This window comes from Hippocampus bargibanti, linkage group LG13, assembly GCF_051943395.1.
Source record: "Hippocampus bargibanti isolate YZ-2025 linkage group LG13, ASM5194339v1, whole genome shotgun sequence".
Lineage (NCBI taxonomy): Eukaryota > Metazoa > Chordata > Actinopteri > Syngnathiformes > Syngnathidae > Hippocampus > Hippocampus bargibanti.
The window spans coordinates 21,442,021-21,464,650 of NC_142746.1; the positions used below are offsets into that span (position 1 = coordinate 21,442,021).

Genomic DNA, 22,630 nt, shown 5'->3' on the forward strand with positions numbered 1-22,630 from the left:
TTAAATGCAGTAGCCCCCCCCCACAAACCCCCACCCTCCAAGTTCATGCTTTTGTAAACATGCATGTCTTATTCCATTATGATAATGAGGGTGCTGCAGAACAGCCTGGAAAGGCTTTAAGACTAAACAATAATACATTTCATTTCTAAGCGCCTCTCAAAACTCTCAAGGTCACTTTACAGTCACAGGATCAGTTTTTCTGCGGGTGAGCAGCAGCAGCCACACGCACCAGCGTTCATTCAACCCGGAAGTATCTCAAATAGATAGAAAGATAGCTAGCTAAGAGTTAGCTAATAATCACTCAAGTCGGCAGTAACTCAAATCGATAGAAAGCTAGTTAGCTAGCTAAGAGTGAGCTAATAATCACTCAACCTGGAAGTAACTCCAATAGCTTAAAGCTAGCTAAAATATAGAGCTAGCTAGCTAACGAGCTCGGTAGCTAATAGCTAGATAGCAAATAGAGAGCTAGCATGCTAGCTCGATAACCAATAGCTAGCTAGATAGATAGCTAGCCAGCTAGATAGCAAATAGAGAGTTAGCTAGCTATTTAGCTCACGAACTTTTCGGCGTCTACCTGCCCTACCGGACTGTGACTTTGCCCTAGTCGGATGTTACCTGTATTTGGAATTGGTTTAAGTCTTGTTTAATTGCTATTTGTGTTTTTATTTCATAGTATCGAAGCTACAATAATAGTCGCATTATGCACACCGACATGCATCTCATATCGGCGCTGTCTCGTTGTTACGCTTGCAGATCGGACTTATTTGTTGACATCTGGGTATATTTTAGCCACAAATGATACAGTCTCCGCGTGCCGATAAAATCAAGTTCCAGCGCTGATGGCCGACGTGTGATGGCGTTATTTTGGCTCCACACGCCACAGTGACAAGACAGAGCGTAGATTTAATCCTCTCGGATCCTGCGTTGCCACTGTTGCGCTAATCCACAAATACTGCCAGTCTGTCCTCTTCTGTCAGAATGTGTTCTGCACACGGCTAGGAGCTTGACAGCGAGGGACTCCAACAGATTTCTTAACGAAGATCGTCTTATTGTCTTTGCAATGATGAAGTGTAAGAGAGAGGTTGCCTTTGGGCAATTTACGGTCGTAAGTCAAAATGGTCGTAAGTCGAAAGACATTCAAAATGAGGAATAGAGACTCGGAGGCTAAATGACTCGCAAACTCCCCCCTCTGGTGCCATCACACGGTCGATAGGTGTGCGAGAGGGAGATGCTGGCTGTCTGGCCAAAATTGTCGGACGCGTTGCCGGCCTGCTAGCGCGTTGTGGTGGTAGGCGTAGAATTTAAATTTTAAAAATAGGGTCTGGAGGTCGTGGTCGTAAGTACGGGTGGTCGTAAGTATCGGTGGTCGTAAATCGAGCCGGTTGTAAGTTGGATGTTACCTGTATTTGGAATTGGTTTGTCTTGTTTAATTGCTATTTGTGTTTTTATTTCATAGTATCGAAGCTACAATAATAGTCGCATTATGCATCCATGAGATTGAGCTGCGCTAAAGGGAATACAATACAATACAATACAATACAATACAATACAATACAATACAAGACAGGTTTGTTTATTTATAGCTTTCAAAAATGGTGCAGTTGGAACAAAGTGCTTTAGAGAACATTTAAAATACTACACCCAATACATCAGAATATTAATGAACATATATCTATTTACTATCTGGAAAAACATTATTATTATTATTATTATTATTATTATTATTATTATTATTATTATTTTTATTATTATTTTATTCTTAGAAGATGCATCGTATTATAAAGTGAATTGTAGGATTTTGAGAGAATGGAATGCTTTTACTGTAGGTGTACCTTATAGTGCGGAAATGCGGTAAATAAAATACATAATCCTGATATTCACTCAACCCAGCGTTCACTCAACCCAGAAGTAACTCAAATAGATAGAAAGCTAGCTAGATAATGGAAAGCTAGCTAACTAATACAAAGCTATCTAGGTAGCTAATAGAAAGCTATCTAGGTAGCTAATAGAAAGCTAGATAGCTAGCTAATAGAAAGCTGTCTAGCTAGCTAATAGAAAGCTAGCTAGTCAATAGGAAGCTAGCTAGCTAGCTCATAGAAAGCTAGCTAGCTAATAGAAAGCTAGCTAGTAGAAAGCTAGCTCGCTAATCGAAAGCGAGCTAGCTAATAGAAAGCTAGCTAATAAAGAGCTAACTAGTAGAAAGCTAGCAAGCTAGCTGATACAAAGCTATCCAGCTAGCTAATATATAGCTAGCGAGTCACACAAATAAAACATCTGCTCTTCGTAAGAAAAAAGCAAATATTGTTATGACTACGGACTTTTTTTTATTGCTAAATGCCATTCAAGCGTAAACGTTTGCTCACCACCAAAACTGACTGACCTCCTTTACCAAACACAGCATCACAATCTGCATAACTTTGATAAGCCGCCCTTGAGCAAGACCCCGCCTCCGTCTGACTAACCCGCAGTTGCTTCCCAACCCCCAACTCTCCCCCCCCCCCCCCCTCAACCCCTACATGGCCATTTTAGCCACAGTAGCATTTCCACTTCTTTTACGTCCAACCTGCGGAGCTACGCCGCTTCCCGTTAAGGCTCGACGGTCCCCATGCCAACGCAGGTCAGTCCCGCTCTGCGTGACACACTAGCCGTGATTTCCCGTAGCGTGACCAGTCTTGGGAGGGGGGGGGCACATATTCGTTCTGGAAATGGCAGATTATGTATTAACCGGCAGAGCAGGTCAAAACCGCGGCCAGTTGTTGCGCTGAGTAAAGGATTAGGCAACGGAGGTAGGGGGTTGGGGGAGGGGCAGCGACAGATATTGTCTTGCTACTGACGGATGATTGACAGTCACAGGCAAGGGGGAGGGGAAGTGGGCGGTGACAGCTGTCAATCAACCTGATACTCGCTACGTTGAGAGGGTGATACAGTGACACATTGGCTTACAAATTTAATTGGTTCCCAGACAGTGTGTAAGGCAAAAAGTGTGTATCCCAAAAAATAATTTCCCATAGGAAACCATTAAAATGAGAATAATCCGTTCCCAGGTCCCCATAAAACATAATTTTCTATTTTCTATTTTTCTAAGTCTTAAAACTGCACAACATATACCTTATTGTATGTATAATAAATGTGCTATGATATTATAATTAAAGAAATAAACTGTACTTTCTAATAAAGTGGTTTTATTTACCTTTTGTGATGGTCGTTGATGGCTTGATGGAATGGAGTAGCCTAACTGTCCGTTGAACTCAATTTTGTCCGCCATTTTTGTGGCGACCCTGAACCAAACCGTGTTGGAAGAACACAGGATTGATTGGATGACAGCCGTGTGTAGAAATAATAATAATACATTACATTTTAAGCGCCTTTCAAAGCTCTCAAGGACACTTTACAGTCACAGAAAAACATAGGCACTATAATAAATAAAATATAATCACAAATACAATGCAATAAATAAATAAATGTGGTAGGTAGAACCTCCCGTGGCAGGCCATCAAAGTCAAAGTCAGCTTTATTGTTAAATATGCTAATATGCATGACATACAGCACAGATGAAATTACTGTCCTCTCGGACCCAGCGTGTAAGGAAGGCACTTATAATGAGTTTAACAAACATAATAAACACGAAAACAGCAATTTGCCAGGAGAGAGATGGGAGCCGCTGCGTGTTGACGTGCCGCCGAGAAAAAAACAAAAATAACAAATAGTATGACAACACAAAGACACAGAGATACCATGCTATGCTTCTTTAGCAGCCTCAGGAAGTAGATCTTCTTTTGGGCCACGCATTGCATTTGCATGTTTTCAGCTCAGGGCCAGCGGAAAATTTTTAATCACAGCATAGAGGAAAACAAAAAACAAAAAAAACAGAGGAGGCTTGCACACTCTTTTGTCAAACACTTGCAGGCATTCCTCTTATTTTCCTGTTGTATTTTTTTAATGTGTGATGTGTCACTTTTAATGAACAAATTCAGTTTTAGCCACGCATATTTTAGTTACGCACCGCTGCCAAGCGACGAGTATAGAATGGATATATAGACTGATGTGAATGGAAACCTCAGTCTTGAAGTCGAGAGGGGAAAAAAGTCTTGGTTATTATTTTAGTTGGTTGGCGCGGATGCATTTTTTTTCCTGCTAACATTCGACATAAATGAGTTTGACAATTCAGGCACACTCAACGCTAACGCTGAACGTTAACAAATGTGTAATCCATACTAGTCATTAATTTATTGCTGGAATATTAAATTGCAGTTCGAAAGTCTTCCTTTTGGGGAATCTGCTAGTTGAAATAAAAACCACAACAAACATGCTTCAGTTATGGTCATTGCATGACAGACATTTTTTTATGGGGGGGTGCTTTGAGAGTACAGTGATACCTCGGTTTACGAAGCCCTTGGCTTACGAACTTTTCGGTTTACGAACGTTAAATTTATGAAAATTTTACCTTAGCATACAAACTATTTTTCGGGATACACTGGGAACACCACGATGAGTGATGTGTCGTTTGCGAACAAGCCCGTTCTCCTAACAAGAAAATGGCAGCTGACTGTTTTTGTCCTCTATTCCCTGCCCCCAGTCTTCGGTTTAAGCCACGTCATTGGTCAAGAATGCAGCAGTGAGGGGAGGTGGTTTAAACATTAGAGACAGACAGACGACAGAGAGTCACAAAATGGATAGAAAACAGTAACATTTGGACTCATTTCAACTTTGATCGTTAAAAAGCAGAGTGTAGACTGCAAGGTTAAAATATCCCATCAATCAGGCTCCACAAATAACCCGCACAAGCCATCTGTACACTTGATGCAAAAAAACTATCAACCCAGCTAAACAGAACACAATTGATGAGGAACTAGGTAAAATTATCACAGAGAAAGCACCTACGTTTAAAAAAATATATGTTTTATGGGGACCTGGGAACAGATTATTATCATTTTAATGGTTTCCCACGGGAAATTATTTTTTAGGATACACACTTTTCGCCTTACGCACTCTGTCTGGGAACCAATTAAGTTCATAAGCCAAGGTATCACTGTATTGTTACCAGAAGACGGCAGCGCCTCCCCTTTGGCTCTCTACAGCTTGTGTACGTGCTTATGTGTGTGTGTGTGTGTGTGTGTGTGTGTGTGTGTGTGTGTGTGTGTGTGTGTGTGTGTGTGTGTGTGTGTGTGTGTGTGTGTGTGTGTGTGTGTGTGTGTGTTCTGGCAAGTGGCGCAGAGGTCCTCTCCCCCACCAGCTGTTCCCCTTGATATCAGGCAGGATCACTTCCTCTTTGTCTAATGAAAGGATAAAGTGTGCGAGGTTTGCATCCATGCGTTGCTCCACTTCTACTTTTTTTTTTGCTCTCGCTGGTCTTCTTTTAGGAAAATTTGAATATAATTTGAATAAAAATAGATAGGCACACGACGGAGAGAGTGAGAAAATGGATAGAAAAAACAGTGAAATTTGGACTCGTTTCAACTTTATTGATAGTTCATAGGCAGAGTGTAGACTGCAAGGTTAAAATATCCCATGAAACAGGCTCCACAAATAACCCGCACAAGCCATCTGTACACTTGATGCAAAAAGCTATCGACCCAGCTAAACAGAACACAATTGACGAGGAACTAGGTAAAATTATCGCAGAGAAAGCAACTTCACTTGGATATCGTCAAGAGGCAACCTGGAACTTCATCATCCATTGATGATTTCAAGACTAGCCACGGATGGTTTGAGAACTTTAAGTGTCGTACAGGGATTCATAGTGTCATTCATCATAGTGAGGCTGCCAGTTCTGATGATAAAGCTGCCAAAGCTTACAAGGAATCATTCCTCAAGATGGTGGAAGAAGAAGGCTATGTTCCTCATTAAGTGTTTGCAAGCTGATGAAACCGGCCACTCCATTCCATCAAGCCATCAACGACCATCACAAAAGTCAATAAAAAACACTTTATTATATAGTACAAGTTTATTTCTTTAATTACAATACCATAGCACATTTATTGTACATAAAATAAGGTATATTTTGTGTAGTTCTAAGGCTTACAAAATTAGAAAAATATGTTTTATGGGTACCTGGGAACGGATTATTCTCATTTTAATGGTTTCCTATGGGAAATTAATGTTTGAGATACACACTTTTCGCCTTAAACACTCTCCAATTAAGTTCGTAAGCCAATGTATCACTGTATATATATATATATTTATATTCTCTATATCCTCTTTTCCACATTTGCTCTCGCTCACTTGCGTCCTCATGTCCATTTTTGCGGCGAGGTGATGCGTTAGGCTGACGAAGTGGGTGGGGAGGAGGGGGACGAGAGTGATGAGACACGGTATGAATAAGAGAATGAGAATTTATGCGCCGACAACGACCACCCTCCCCCCTCCCCAAACCGCCAACACAAACATCTGTCGTTCCCTTGCAGCTGTGCGATCTCTCTTTCATTCCTTGTTTTTTTTTCACTGCTGTATTCTCGTCCCATCGCACAAAACGGTGTTTGTACTTTAAGAGGAGGGCGGTTGGGGAAGGGTAGGGAGTGCTTTTAGATAGGTGGGGGATGACGGATTTTCAGGGGTGGGATTACGCAGTTGACATTTCTCTCTGTTTGCGGCCCTCTTGTCGTGAATGCGGTCTTGTTTTTTTTTTTTTTTTATCTACAGATTAGTTTTGGACTCTGGTTGTAACGTTTTAAAGGACAACCGACACCGTTTTTTTGTTTCCCAACTGACATCAGAAAAACGTTTTATAGCATCTAAAATACACATATATCTTTGTAAAATACGCTCAGTAGAAGTCATTTCAAGTGATTTTACAAATTATGGACACAACTTCCCCGGAGGCGTCGCTTGTCCTTTAAATGCTAAATTCAAAACACTACACTATGCTAATCCAGCTATGCTAAAACAGCTATGCGCATGCCATAAATCTCCCACCCAATCATAAAAGTCACCATCACAAACCAAATTCATAACAACCGGTGTCCAATCGCAGACCATAGAATATCAATCTGCTGTCAGGCGGGTATTCAATTCCCCGTTAATTGACTGAACGACTTTGGAGTTGTCACCCGGAGCTCTAATTTATTAACATTCATTAGATAAATCCAATTAAACTGTCAATCAGAGTCGCGTAGTGGAGGTAGTAACAGCTTTAATCTGTCACTCAGTAATCCCAGTTTAGGAATACTTTCAAACCGAAGGATTTGAACGTTTTTGTGCTGGTGCGACGTACCTGCTCAGACATGTTTTTGTTTGTGTACGTGTGTCACCTTGGCTGAAAGAACTAGACTAAATTGACTTATTTATTTAGCCAGCTCCCGTAAGACAAAAGGATGTGATTTATTGAACATTTTTGTTTTTGAACATTATATGTAATTATTTTGTTCTATGTGTAAATTCAATAGTAAACACTAGATGGCAGTGGCAATTCGAAGCAAGCACACTGTGCCTCTACCAAAAAAAATAAACTGTTCCAATGTCATTTCCAGCAAATAATATATGACGCACTCATAGAAACGTGCTTTCGAAAAGTATATTTTAAAAAAAATCCATTAAAGTTTTCTTCGGTTTGATGCTTTGGCTACAATGATGACATAATTGTGGATTATGGCGCCACCTGTTGTTTTGGTCTGCACTTGACAGCCTGTAATCATGCCAGATTTTTCACTTGGCATCCATGTCAGTGGAGCATCATTTTTGGATTCTGAAGCAGTGAAAAAAAGAAGAAAAAACAACATTAAAAGGAATTGAAAAAAATATATATTTTATATTTTATTCTAAAAAAAAAATTCTGAAAAAAAAAAATATATATATATATATATATATTATTTAAAAAATAGAAGACAATATATATTTTATTTAGTCTTATATATTTAAAAAAATAGAAATAGAAAATAGAAATAAATAAACATAGAAATAAATATGTATATTTCTTATTTTATTTTGAAAAAATATATACATATTTTTAAGAAAAAATATAGATGTATCTTCTGTTTTATTTTGAAAAAACTATATATATTTTTTTAAACTAAAATAGAAGTAGACAAATATTCAAATTATTATTATACATATTATTAATATCCAAATTATATATAATAATAATAATAGTAATAATAATAATAATACTAAATTTCATTTTAAGCGCCTTTCTAAGCTTTCAAGGACACTTTACAGTCACAGACAAGATTAGGTACTATAATAAATAAAACACAATCACAAATATTATACAATAAATAAAATATTGTTCCGTAATATACAGTAAAATACAGTTGTAAATAGAAACTATATATATATATATATATATATATATATATATACGTAAAATGTGAGCTATCGCAAACAGCTTGAGTATGTCCAAAAGAATCTGCCGTTTTTTTTAAGGATCCCGAAGGCCACATCACCACTAATAAAAAAGGGAGGGGATTTAAATTAAAAAAAAATGAGCAAACGAGAACGAGGGGGAGGCGACACTCACAGCGACTGGTCCTCTTCGTGCATTTTTTTTCCCTCCCCTCTCTGTCTTCTTTTTTTTGGCTTTTCCATTCCACCCTCCCCCCCAATTCCCCTTCCCCTCTCTCTCTTTCTCTCTCTCTCTCTGTGGATGGCAACAAAAGGCTGCCTGACGTCTGAGTGAAAAGACCAAAAAACCTGCTGTCTCCAAGAACATAAAAGGGGAGGGGGGTGGTGTTGCGAGTACAGGGAGGTGCAAGTGATCTGGATGAGACGAGAAGGAAGAAGAAGAAGAAGAAGAAGAGGAGCGCGTCGAGAAACGCTTGTCGCTGTTGGCTCCGGATAAATAGAAATCCATTCCTTGTTGTTTTTTTCCCGGTGGGGGTGTTTTGATATTTTTTTAGTGGAGATTTAAAACGGAGTGCCGATTTTTTTTTTTCCTCTTTTTTTCTTCAACATCCATTTCTCCATCCATCCCATTTCCTCAAGGGAATAAAAGATATGCAGCTTCAGGGGGTGAGGTGACCAAGGAGGGAGAGAACACATTTGGAAATAAGCCTCGGGAGCCTGAGAAGAGGACGTGAGCGAATCCTCTCAAATATCCACTTCTTTCTTTTTTTTTCCTTTCTTTTTTTTTCACCCCCCCCCCCCCCCAATCACCTCCCCAACACATTTTGTGGACCATGTGCAGCTCCTGATCGGAAGAATGTGGCGACAGCATTTCCCAGGCAAGAATCACGCCTCTTGTGTGTTAATGCAAATGAAAAAGAATTTCAAACGAAAAGAAAAAAAAAATGAAGTGTGTCACGCGTGTGCGTTGTGAAGAGCGATGCGCTGCTGCAACGCGGAAAAGGGGGGTGTGTGTGTGGCGGATGGGGGGGGGGGGGGGCAGCGCTGATGGTGATTGTAAAGGTTGTCATGTGTCATCATCTGCGGGCCAGAGACAAATTGTGTGTGTTGTGCTTATGTGAGTGCGTGCGCGTGTGTGTGTGTGTAAGCTAGCATCAGCCTGGTGGAAAAAGTGTGTTGAACATCAAAATCGGTGCTTATTTGAGTGAATAAAACAAAAACAAAAAAAGATACAAACAGCAGCCATTAGACTAGAGGCTTGTTTGTATTTACGTACTGGTGTGATTTGTTATTTTAGTTCTATGAGGTAATAGGAAATGTGTGAGGGGGGGTATATGAATACATTTGTAAGTGTGCAATGACAATTTCATACATATTAAAGGACAACCGACATAATTTTTTTTGCTTCCTAACTGACATCAGAAAAACGTTTGATAGCATCTAAAACACGCAAAACACGCAGGAAGATATTTTTAGTCAAATGCAAAACACCACTAAAAATGACTTCAAGTCTCCCAAAACTGCCACAAAATGAGCTTGGAACTGTGGGGGATTCCGAAAGTCCCGCCCCCTTGTTCGTGACGTCACGCCAGGATACTCCTTCACAAACTGCCTTGCTCCAGAATCAAAACAATGGCTTCAGAGAGTTCAGATTGGGAGAAGATGCTTTCTTCATCCAGTTATGAATATGCTTCAAATAGTTCTGAAGAGGAAAACATAAATGTTTGCAATCGATTAAAGAAGTCCTTCCGTATCAATTCGAGCCGTTTGGACTCCAATGTAGCGTCCCAGAAAATGCACAAGATGGCGCACAAGCACTATTGATGTAGTTTTCCTTCTAATTTCGCGGTCAACACTGTGTTTTCAGATGAAAAAAAGTACCCAAAATGCATTGTGTGTCGCTTTGTCGGTCAGGGGCGTTCCCTCCGTGACGTCACTTAGGGCATCAGCATCAATTCGAAAACAAGACTTCCTGAATATTCAGCACGAGTTTTAAAAGGTCAGATATAGCTATATGCCGAGGAATATTTGTAAAATGCGCTCAGTAGAAGTCATTTGACAAATTATGGATGGTGTCGGTTGTCCTTTAAGTTACAGAAATCATAAATCGGGAGATTTTCGTACTGTCAATTATAAGTAAAAAAAAACACAAAAACATATTTTCATTGTTTTAATGATCATTAGTCTAAAAAATATATATATTTTTTTGTTTTACATTTTCTTTTTGTTGTACCTTACAAATGAACCGTCTGTATTGTTCTATTTCTTCTTCTACTACTATATTTCTACCGGCCTAATTGCGCCATAACAGCCAACTGGGTGATGTGTTTCATGAAGTTTTTAGTACTGCGTTTACGGAGCTTTATCATTACGAAGAAATGAGCGTCTTCCCAAAGCACTGATGCGTATGTGGAACTGTCGCAGCTTGGAATTGAAGCGGATTTACGTAAGACAGGAGATGTGAGACAATCGCTTTCATCAATGGATGCTGAAACCTGGTGTTTGCTTTCAACATTTAGTTTGTAGCCTGATACGCTACTTCCGGGTTGAGTTAATGCTGGCGCGTGTGGCTGCCGCTGCTCACCCACAGAAAACCATATCCTGTGACTGTAAAGCGACCTTGAGAGTTTTGAAAGACGCTTATAAATGAAAGATATTCTTCTTCTTCTTCTTCTTCTTCTTCTTCTTCTTCTTCTTCTTCTTCTTCTTCTTCTTCTTCTTCTTCGTGTGTGTGTGTGTGTGTGTGTGTGTGTGTGTGTGTGTGTGTGTGTGTGTTTGTATGTCTTGTGAGGACCACTAACATTTTATACCATACGTAGTGAGGACATTTTTGACAAGTGAGGACTTTCTGGCCGGTCCTCACAAGTTTTTTAATCTAAAGGCTTCTAGAGGGTCTCTATATGCATCTGTTAAAGTTTCAAAAAGGTCCTCACAAATTCACCCAAAATGATTTGTTGCTGTGTATTTTCATTTCACTTGGTTACACACACTTTTTACTCACTCTGTGTCTTTGTGTGTGTGTGTGTGTGGTTAATGAGAGGAAAAAGTTCATACCACAAAAAGTAAAATGTTATTTTAACCAAATTCACTATACGGGTGAGGACTTGAAATGTACCCCATTCAGAAACCTCACTCGTGCTGTTATTTCAGTTACAAGTCCACTTTTTATTTCTTTGTTTTTTTAAAGAAGTTGAAGTGGGAAATGGGGTGACATTTAGTGTTCAAATGTAACACTAGTTCTTCTCTAAACTTATCAGCAACGGTGGTCTCACAAAACCATTTGAAACAGGAATGTGTGTGTGTGTGTGTGTATGTGTGTGAATGATCTATACTGACAGATGGTTTTGTATCTTGCACACACACAAGTGAAAGTGTTAGTCTCCATTCCTGTTTGTTACTGATATCACCTTCCCACCCCCCCACCCCCCTCGACCCTTCCCCACCCGGATGCTTGTTTTCCTCCCCACACTGACTGAGTCTTGTATTAAGTTTAGGGGGGGGATAGGGGGTGTGGACAAACCGGGTCTTTGTGTGTGTCCACATAGTAGAAGACGAGATAGGCTGCTGGCATCGACAAGGCCCTGATAGGGTCCAGCTGGGGTAAAGGGAGGTTGGGTGAGGTGGTATGGGGGGGGGGGGCAGTGGGTTGGCTCAGGTCTGCCAACAAAAAGATTGCACCCCCCCCCCCTTCTTCCTCCTCTTTTTTTTGCCTGATGCCAATGGATCATAAAAGCCACTCCAGTAAGTAGACAGTGCCAGGAGCATAACCCCCCCCCCTTTTTTTTTGTAGCTCGTATGTAAGCACAAAAGTGAATGTTTTGTATTGTCGCCAGTGGAAATGAGCACAAAGCACTAGTTCACGTTGGTTTGTGTGCTATCCGGCTAGCTGGCTATCTCTTTGATATCTATTAGCTAGCTGACTGGCTGGCTATTTATTAGCAATCTATCCAGCTAGCTGGCTGTCTCTTCTATATTTGTTAGGTAGCTAGTTGGCTGGCTATCTATTAGCTATCTAGCTAGCTGGTTGGCTATCTATTGGCTATCTATCCAGCTAGCTGACTATCTATTAGCTAGCTGGCTGGTTAGCTGGCTATCTATTCGCTATCTGGCTGGCTGGGTATCTATTAGCCATCTGCTGGCTGGCTATCTATTAGCTAGCTTGCTTTCTATCTATTTCAGTTACTTCCGGGTTGAGTGAAGCCATTGTTTTGATTCTAGAGCAAGGCAAGACGTCCTGGCGTGACGTCACGAACAAGGTGGCGGGACCTTCTGAAACTCGCCATCTCTGAGGTCATTTTGAAGTAGTTTTGGGACACTGTTACTCATTTTTATTGGTGTTTTTGCATTTGACTAAAAATATCAGCCTGCATGTTTTGGGTACTTTAGATGCTGTAAAACGTTTTTCTGATATCAGTTCGAAAACAAAAAAATGGTGCCGGTTGTCCTTTAATATCGCTGCACTTGCCATAAAGAACCCCAACCGTGTTCCAGCTGCGACCCTCCTCCCCACTTACATCTCACGCTCTCATTCTCCATCGCCGAGCCCCCCCGATGGCTTTTCAGTTGCTAGGTAACCCGAAACAGCTGTTGGTCCCGAGCCCACTGAGCCGATTCTGGCTCGAGGTCAAGGCGCACAAAAGTTTTTTCCTGCTAGCGCTCGCCGTGAACCCGACGACCGCCGCCGTGGCCATGACATTATCGCGCCATGGAAAAATCGTCCTCACTTCCTTTTGTTTTTGTACTTTTATTGTTGCGGGGGGAGGGGGGAAGCTTAAACCTCGACAAGTGGAAGCGACTTGGCCGTTGAGTAGAAAATTACAGCGGGGACATCGACGCGTCCCAGAAGTGAGTCATTCGTCTCTAGGTGACCTGTCTGGCAGTTTAAAAAATATATAACATTGTATATCCGTGGACCCCAACCGACAGGTCGCGGGTTCGAAAACTGGTCCGTGGGTCATTTGATACCGGGCCAAACAGAAAAAGTGTAATAATTGACATGACTGGCATTTTATTAATTTCCAAATCTGATTTTATTTTGAAAAATGACAGGATTTTCTGTTACATTCGTCGACAGTAGGTCACTTTTGATGCCGTTCACGGTGCACTTCCTGGTCATGTGATTGGTTACCGCCAAAATGAAACATGGGAGCTAGCAAAATGAGTTACAAACATATATGTTCGAATAATAATAATAATAATAATAATAATAATAATAATATATTTCATTTATAAGCGCCTTTCAAAACTCTCAAGGTCACTTTACAGTCACAGGCTAATTTTTTTCTGTGGGTGAGCAGCGGCAGCCACACGCGGCAGCGTTCACTTAACCCCGAAGTAACTCAAATAGACAGAAAGCTAGCTAGCTAGCGAATAGATAGCTAATAGCAAGCGGCAAATAGCCATTAGCCAGCAAATAGATAGGAATTAACTTTTTTTTCCTGATGAAAGAAGAGAGTGTAAAGTTTCTGCAAACGGAATAAAAGCGCTAATTGAATCCAGTGTGAGGACCGGCTAAGCCAATGAAATACCAATTGCAACATGAGATTCTTAAGCTAATAGTCAATCGTTATTTAATTATTTATGAATCTCTCTGTCTACGGAGTTCCGTTCCAAACCTGGCAAAAAAAAGAAAAGAAATAAAGCCACATTTCCATCCGAAATTGAGCTACATTCGCGATGACTGTCATTTTAGCTAACGTCAGTGCGAAAGGTCCCAAGCGTCTTCTGAATTTGGCCCCAAAAAACCAAACCAAAACAACCTCACGTTCATGCTAGTCCACTCAGGTCCCATATATTGTACCCCCTCCCCATTTTCGCCTCATATTAACATTCTCAAGTTATTTTTTTCTTTTTCTTTTTAGATTAGAACATCTGCAATCCATTTGTGGTTTTGAGGTCTCGCTTGCCAGCTCTGACACACACACACACACACACACACACACACACACACACACACACACACACACACACACACACACACACACACACACACACACAAAACGTTTCATAGCTCCTGGAGAATCAATCAGTTTGTGATTAGTGTTAGCCGCAGGATGCTATCAAGGCTTCAAGCTTGCAAGCAGCACATTAAATCCCCAGCGGACCACCATTGAAGAGCGCGACCTGCTGCCAGATAAAATGTTATTTACATTTGCCGAGTTGAATTGCCTTAATTGAAAAAAAAAAACCAACACTTTGAGTACGTTTATGGGGCTTTTGTACGAGCACTTTACAAATGTAGCCAAAAGATTCCTAGCTTGAATTATCCTGCTGCCTAATGTAAACCATTTTCAGTCGCATTGTGCCGTCGAATGTTTACTTAAAGGACAACCGACACCATTTTTTTGTTTGCTAACTGACATCAGAAAAACGTTTTATAGCATCTAAAATACCCAAAACACGCAGGCTGAAAATTCAAGAATCCGAGAGCGGACATTAAAATTGTATTTTAGTTTATTTTATTCTTTTGTTTTATCGATCTGTCTAGCTATCTAGTGTGTTATCTAGCTATCTATCTAGCTATCTAGCTATCGATTCAGCTAGCTATCTAGCTATCTAGAGATCTGTCTATCTATCTAGCTATCTATTTCTATCCAGCTATCTATCAAGCTATCTAGCTATCTAGCTATCTATTTCTATCCAGCTATCTATCAAGCTATCTAGCTATCTAGCTATCTAGATATCTAGCTATCTATCTAGCTATACAGCTAGCTAGCTATCTGTATCTCTATCTCTAGCTATCAAGCTATCTATCTAGCGAGCTATCTAGCTCGCTATCTCGCTATCTATCTACCTAGCTAGCTACCTAGCTAGCTATCTAGATATCTGTCTAGCTATCTATCTCTATCGAGCTACGTATCGAGCTATCTAGCTATCGAGCTATCTATCTAGCTATCTAGCTATATATTTAGCTCACTATCTAGCTATCTGTCTAGCTATCTCTATCGCGCTATCAATCTAGCTACCTATCGAGCTATTTAGCTATCTAGATATCTAGTTATCTATCTAGCAATCTAGCGATCTTTTTGAGTTCTTTTTTTTGTAGTTCTTTAAAACTTTTTGAACTTAGATTTTAGTTTTGTGTCACACAGTGGTTGGCTCGAATTGCCTCTTTTGCGTATTTTGGCCTGCGGTGCGGGAAGCCACCGTAATATACCTAAATATTTCATAGTCTACATGCTAACAAAAAGACAGCAATTTTCATTTTTGACTCATTTTTTCCCCACCCGGAGATTGTTTTTTCACAGCCTCATCTTATTTCCACCAGCTCCTTACCCGAATTATTCTGCTAGCCACGCTATTAAAAACGTGCATTAGCGTCATCGCTTGAAAGTTAATTATCTCCATTATTAACGCTGGTGGGGAAAGCTGCCGGCCGCCACAAATCAACAGTTACGTCGGACAGCCCCCCTCGCCACCCCTCCGCGGCAGACTATCGCGTTTTGCCAACTGTGCGAGCGAAAAACGCAAACACAGGAGTCGCGTCTCAAGGTCGTCTGTCAATCATCGTTGCATTGACGACCTTTGTCTTCGTGATCATAATAACAATAATATTCATACATTTCATTTCTTAACTTAACTTTTAAAATATTCCCGCCATTAAACAGAATGAAATATGTGTCATTATTCTGCCCTAATCTTCCCATCACCATGACAACAGGGCCCAGCCAATCATATGCGGACACCTACTTCCTCATTTCTTTTTTTTTCTTTCTATATTTTGGGTTAAGAGACACGAACTGACGTGATTGGTTGATTGAGGTGGTGACCTCATGGGATGAAAAGGACCTGTTGCCGGGTCACTTAGTTGATACAGTAACACAGTAACTGTGTGTGCGTGTATGTGTCATACGATATGGGAAACACTTCCTGTTATCGCTCCCTCGTTTCCTGTGCGGCGTGCGAGGAGATGAATAATTGAAGTAATCTTCTTTGCTGCAGGTATCCGGCCGCAGATCATGAACGGGCCCATGCACCCGCGCCCCCTGGTGGCGTTGCTGGATGGGCGCGACTGCACGGTGGAGATGCCCATCCTCAAGGACTTGGCCACCGTGGCCTTCTGCGACGCTCAGTCCACGCAGGAAATACACGAAAAGGTACAATCTCGCTTTGCTTTGGACATACGTGACGCAGAAGGATTTTAAAAATGTAAATTGGATTTTTTTTTGCGTCGCCCAGTAATGGGACAACCAAAATTATCCTTTTTTTTCAAGGTCTATTTAATTTTTTTTTTAACACAAGTAAAAAATACATTTTGTCAAGGTCTTTTTTTCTTGAAGGACAACCGACGTCTGCGGACAAGTTGATTCCATAATTTGTAAAATGGCTTCAAATGACTTCTACTGGGCGTATTTTAAAAAGATTCCACCGCATATAGCTATATTTTACATTTTAAGACGCGCGCTGAATATTCCGGAAGTCTTGTTTTTGAGTTCGTGACGAGTCCGTACGTGACGTCACTAAAGGAACGCCCCTGACCGAAAAAAAGACACGTTGTAGCAGTCCTTCCATCACGTAATGCTTGTTTGGTCTGAAAACCTCGTGTTGCGCCAGAAGAGGGCGTCCAAGCTCTATATAAGGAATTTATCAGCCTGTGGAAACGGAGGTGGCCACAGGAGGTCGCCATTTTGTGACTCTTTTATATATATATATATATATATATATATATATATATATATATATATATTGGTGTGTGTGCGTGTATATATAATACATTTAATTTCTAAGCTTCAAGTTTTTCTGTGGGTGAGCAGCGGCAGCCACACGCACCATCATTCACTCAACCCTAATGCTTGCTAAATTCCCAACAAAAATTTAAAATCGTCGCATTTAAACCACAATAACAGGCATTATTTTTTTTTTACTTCAAATTAGGAAACTCATTAATTTGTTGTGTGCTCTTCTATATGTAATATTTGGAGGTGACTAATCATTGTAATGGCTTCCCCAAAATTCATAATGGCGCCCGAAAGGAAACCGTAACTACAATCTGGAAAAGGTACAACAAAAACAAAAATGTCACCCGTCTAATCCGGACAGGTGCTGAGCGAAGCGGTGGGAGCCATGATGTATCACACCATCACGCTGACCCGAGAGGACCTGGAGAAGTTCAAGGCGCTACGCATCATCATCCGCATCGGCAGCGGCTACGACAATATCGACATCAAGGCGGCCGGAGAACTCGGTGAGACGCCACTTGCCTTTTTTCTTGACTTTATTTAGGTATGCCTGGAGATGAGACAATACAATACAATACAATACAATACAATACAATACAATACATATTGATTTATATAGCGCTTATAAATAAAATTTATTATTATTATTATTATTATTATTATTATTATTATTATTATTATTATTATTATTATTATTATTATTAGCTATCTCTTAGCTAGGTAGCTAGATTTCTAGCTACTTGAGTTACTTGCAGGTTGAGTGAACCCATAGAGAAAAACTTATTTGGTGACTGTGTATTTGGTGACCTTGAGAGTTTTGAAAGGTGCTTATAAATGGAATGTATTATTATTATTATTATTATTATTATTATTATTATTATTGTTGCAATTAGCTGAGGTCAGGTCGGTCCCCATTTGAAGGTCAAGGGGCAACCGCACAGCCTAAATGTTTTTTAGCGCTGAAAAGTCGCCGTAAAAGTCACCGTTAAAGGAGTTCTCCCCTTTGTTTCCGCAGGTATCGCCGTGTGCAACATTCCCTCGGCGGCCGTGGAGGAAACAGCCGACTCGACGCTCTGTCACATTCTCAACCTGTACCGGAGGAACACTTGGCTCTACCAGGCTCTCCGGGAGGGCACGCGGGTCCAGAGCGTGGAACAGATCCGAGAGGTGGCTTCCGGGGCGGCAAGGATCCGAGGAGAGACGCTCGGTCTTATCGGATTTGGTGAGCTCAACTACCGCTGCCACTATGACAAAAACCACGAGAGGGAACCTAAGCAAACTCAAGACCCTCCATGGTTGGAGAAAAAACTTTACTTGGCTCATTCATTTTTGTATTTTTTAGTCTGTTTTATTTTTTTACTCGGGCCACCATCTTGTGGCATCTTGGTGCCAGGGAAATTTGTTGAAGTGACTTGAGGAGTTTTATTTAGCCAAAAGTTGTTTATGTCACCATCTTGTGGTGCCAAAGAACTTTGTTGACATAAGTTGAGGATTTTCACCTGTTGCTTGGCCACAATCTTGACTATGACTGCGACTAATACTAATGTAGAAGGCACCACGTAGGCTCGCTGGTATAGTCATGAGGTACACTTTCATCATCTCATAAAATCCAATACAAGAACAGTTGAACATGCAGTACTTTAAGAATTTTATATAGATATATTTACCTTTTTTTTTTCAAAAACAAAATAATTTGAGGTATTTTTTTATTATTTTGGTCGAAAACACCAAAAATACTTTGGGGATTTTTTTTTTGTCAAAAACACCAAAAATAATTTTGGGCAATTTTTTTTGGTCAAAAACAAGAAATAATTTGAATGATTTTTTTTGGGTCGACAACAAAAAATAATTTGTGGGAATTTTTTTTTTGGTCAAAAACAAGAAATAATGAAATAATGTGGGTGTTTCTTCTTTGGTCAAAATCAAAAAATAATTTTGGGGATTGTTTTTGTCAAAAACACCAAAAAGAATGTGTTTTTTTTTGTCAAAAACACCAAAAATAATTTTGGGGATTTTTTTGTTGAAAACACCACAAAAAATGTGGCCGATTGTTTTTTTTTTGTTAGTTTTTTGGTTGTTTTTTGCTTGTCAAAAACAAAAACTAATATTGAGGATTTTGTTTTCAAAAACACCCAAAATAATTTGAAGGTTTTTTTTCAATAACAAAAAAATAATTTGGGGGATTTTTTGGAGTCAAAAACACGCAAAATAAAATGATTTTTTTTTTGTCAAAAACAAAAAAAATATTTTGTGAATTTTTTGGGGGTCAAAACCAAAAAACTAATTTGGGGATTTTTTTGGGTCAAAAACAAAAATCATTTTTCAGAAACCCATTTTCAATAAAAAGATGGGAAACTTTCCAAATAAATCCATTTTAAAAAATTGTCCCTGTGAGTACTCACAAAATCCCCCCCAACCACTTCCCCCCCGCAGGTCGCGCGGGCCAGGCGGTGTCGATGCGGGCCAAGGCGTTCGGCTTCAACGTGATCTTTTACGACCCGTACCTGCAAGACGGCTTGGAGCGCTCGCTGGGCGTGCAGCGCGTCTACACGCTTCAGGACCTCCTCTACCAGAGCGACTGCGTCTCTCTGCACTGCAACCTGAACGAGCACAACCACCACCTCATCAACGACTTCACCATCAAGCAGGCACGACGACGGCGACGACGTGCTCACCCGCGGCATCCCATCAACAGATGTTTTTTTTTTTTTTAAGTAGAATTTGTGACACCGATGCAACGAGTTAAATGTTGCTTATTAATTCATTCACTGCCAGACGATGTGCAAAAATGTGTCCACTCCAGTGCCAGGGTTTTTGTCATTTTCACTCAAATTGCAGGACTCACATAATATTGAGTTTTAGGACTACCTTAGACTGTTTTTTTTTCATCAGAAAAAAACGTTATTTCCTAAATTATATTGGTCTGGCGTTATCTGAGCTGGAAATGGGGGTGGCTGTGCAAAATACAATACAATTCATACACATTGATTCATATAGGGCTTTAACAACAGCTCGAACTGTAACAAAGCGCGAACATGGACAAAAGGGAACTGCTGCCCCCTTGTAGAAAAGAAAAACATTGCCAGAGGTCTGACCAGCACTTTATCGACACCCCCCGCAAGAAAAAAAAAAACTCGAACAAATTCGGGAATAGCGCTCCATGTCACACTTTTCAATTCTTGAATAAATTTGGGAATAGCAGTGAATAAATTAAAAAAAAAAACATTTATTTTAGCCTCTGCCCCCCCAAAAAAAAACAACAACAAAAAAACACCTTGACAAATTTGGACGTGCATATTTTTGGGGGGTCCGGTGACAATAGAAAGTGAGGATACACCCAAAAAACATATTTCTTATAATATTTCTAATATTTTTTGTGGGGTCAAAGCACAAAATCATGTATCTCCAAATTGAAGTATATTTTGAAATACCTAAAACATGAAAAATAAACTCAACATTTTTTATTTCTTTTTGAAGGTTTCTCTTTAAATATTATACATTTCTAATAAAAAAAAAAACACAAAAAAGAAGCAAAATAAAAATACAGGTTCTACAATAACAAAATGTAGGTATTTTTAAATTAAATTCATTAAACATTAAACTTATTTATTTAATATTATTTATGTAATTTTAATTTTATTATGAACTCAATTTGTCAGTTGTTAATTCAAAAACAGTAAAAAAAATTATTAGGATTTGTGCTTCTTGCTTAATTATTTATGGGGGCAAGCAAAAAAAATCTCATTTAAAATCAATATTTTAAATGAGAAACCCCAACACATGCTTTTTGTTCGACATGTCGAAAATATTGATTTGGATTTATTTAGAGATTTTTTTTGGTGTGTGTAACAAGTTGTGTTTGTCTCCTCGCAGATGCGTCAAGGCGCCTTTCTGGTCAACGCAGCGCGGGGGGGCCTGGTGGATGAGAAGGCCTTGGCGCAGGCCCTCAAAGAAGGCCGAATACGTGGCGCCGCTTTGGACGTCCACGAGTCCGAACCCTTTAGGTCTGTTCTTTTCACAATCTTGAATCATGAAAGTGACTATTCACGCCTGACCATTTTTCATAGCGACTTCCAAAACCTATATAGTGATACCTCGGTTTACGAACCCCTTGGTTTACGAACTTTTTGGTTTACGAACGTTAAATTTACGACAATTTTATCTTGGGATACGAACTATTTTTCGGGATACACACGGAGCGCCACAATGAGTGATGTGTCGTTCGCAAATGAGCCCGTTCTCCTAACAAGAACATGGCAGCCGACTTGTTTTGTCCTCTATTCCCCGCCCCCAGTCTTCGGTTAAAGCCACGTGATTGGTCAAGAACGCAGTAGTGAGGGGAGGTGGTTTAAACATTAAAGAGACAGGCAGACGACAGAGAGACAGTGATAAAATGGATAGAAAAGAGTGAAATTTGGACTCGTTTCAACTTTGATAGTTCAAAGGCAGAGTGTAGACTGCAAGGTTAAAATATCCGATCAATCAGGCTCCACAAATAACCCGCACAAGCCATCTGTACACTTGATGCAAAAAGCTATCAACCCATCTTAACAGTACACAAATGATGAGTAACTAGGTAAAATTATGGCAAAGAAAGCACCTGCAAGGGATCATTCCTTAAGATGGTGAAAGAAGACGGTTACGTTACTCATCAAGTGTTTAATGCTGATGAAAGCGGCCACTCCATTCCATCAAGCCATCAACAACCATCACAAAGGTAAATAAAACGACTTTATTATACTGTACAGTTTATTTCTTTCATTATAATACCATAGCACATTTATTATACACTAAATAATGTATATTTTGTGTAGTTTTAAGGCTTAGAAAAGTAGAAAATGATGTTTTATGGGGACCTGGGAACGGATTATTCTTATTTTAATGTTTCCCATGGGAAATTATATTTCGGGATACACACTTCGCCTGACACACTCTGCACACTCTGTCTGGGAACCAATTAAGTTTGTAAGCCAAGGTATCACTGTATTAATCTTCCATTCACTGTTTATCTTGTGATGTTTATTTTTGGGCTTTTTTTTTTGGTAGCTTTTCTCAAGGTCCTCTGAAGGACGCCCCCAACTTGATCTGCACGCCGCACACCGCCTGGTATAGCGAGCAGGCGTCGTTGGAGATGCGCGAAGCCGCCGCTACCGAAATCCGCAGAGCCATCACAGGTTGGCCAAACTGAAGTAGAAAGGGCGGAAAAAACCCACGCCAGTAAAAATACGTTCAAAAATATAGAAATACATGCATAAATAAATACTCAAATAAATATAGAAATAAATGTGGTAAATAAATACATACATGGATGAATAAACACATTATTCAAAAAAATAAAATAAAAAGAAACAAAAATTGATAAACAAAAATAAAATAAAAATAAGCAAATAAATAAATGTAAAGATTAATATATAGATAAACAGATAAATAAATATATACATAAATAAATGCATATTTAAATATATAAATACATTATGAACACATAAATAAATGGATACATAAACAATTTAATACATACATAAATACATAGATAAACAAAAAAAGAAAATAAATAAATAGAAAGATAAATATCTAGATAATCAGATAAATAAATAGATAAATACATATATAAATAAATAGATAAATAAATATATAAATATGATAAATATATCAATAAAAGGATAAATAATAACATT

At 39.5% G+C, this 22,630-nt stretch overlaps 1 protein-coding gene across 5 annotated transcripts in view; it reads left to right on the forward strand.

The window, feature by feature from the left end:
- The window catches only part of ctbp2a (C-terminal binding protein 2a), a 41,944-nt gene that overhangs the window by 16,164 nt on the left and 3,150 nt on the right, over window positions 1-22,630 (forward strand). For 4 of the 5 annotated variants that reach the window (XM_089011632.1, XM_089011630.1, XM_089011629.1 and 1 more), the window contains 6 exons: window positions 16,219-16,373; window positions 17,317-17,461; window positions 17,971-18,177; window positions 19,389-19,603; window positions 20,829-20,959; window positions 22,002-22,129. In XM_089011632.1, coding sequence (XP_088867758.1) covers window positions 16,219-16,373; window positions 17,317-17,461; window positions 17,971-18,177; window positions 19,389-19,603; window positions 20,829-20,959; window positions 22,002-22,129 — 981 coding nt within the window. Of the gene's footprint in view, window positions 1-8,600; window positions 9,156-16,218; window positions 16,374-17,316; window positions 17,462-17,970; window positions 18,178-19,388; window positions 19,604-20,828; window positions 20,960-22,001; window positions 22,130-22,630 lie in introns of those variants that run through there. The other variant, XM_089011631.1, reaches the window with a different exon arrangement.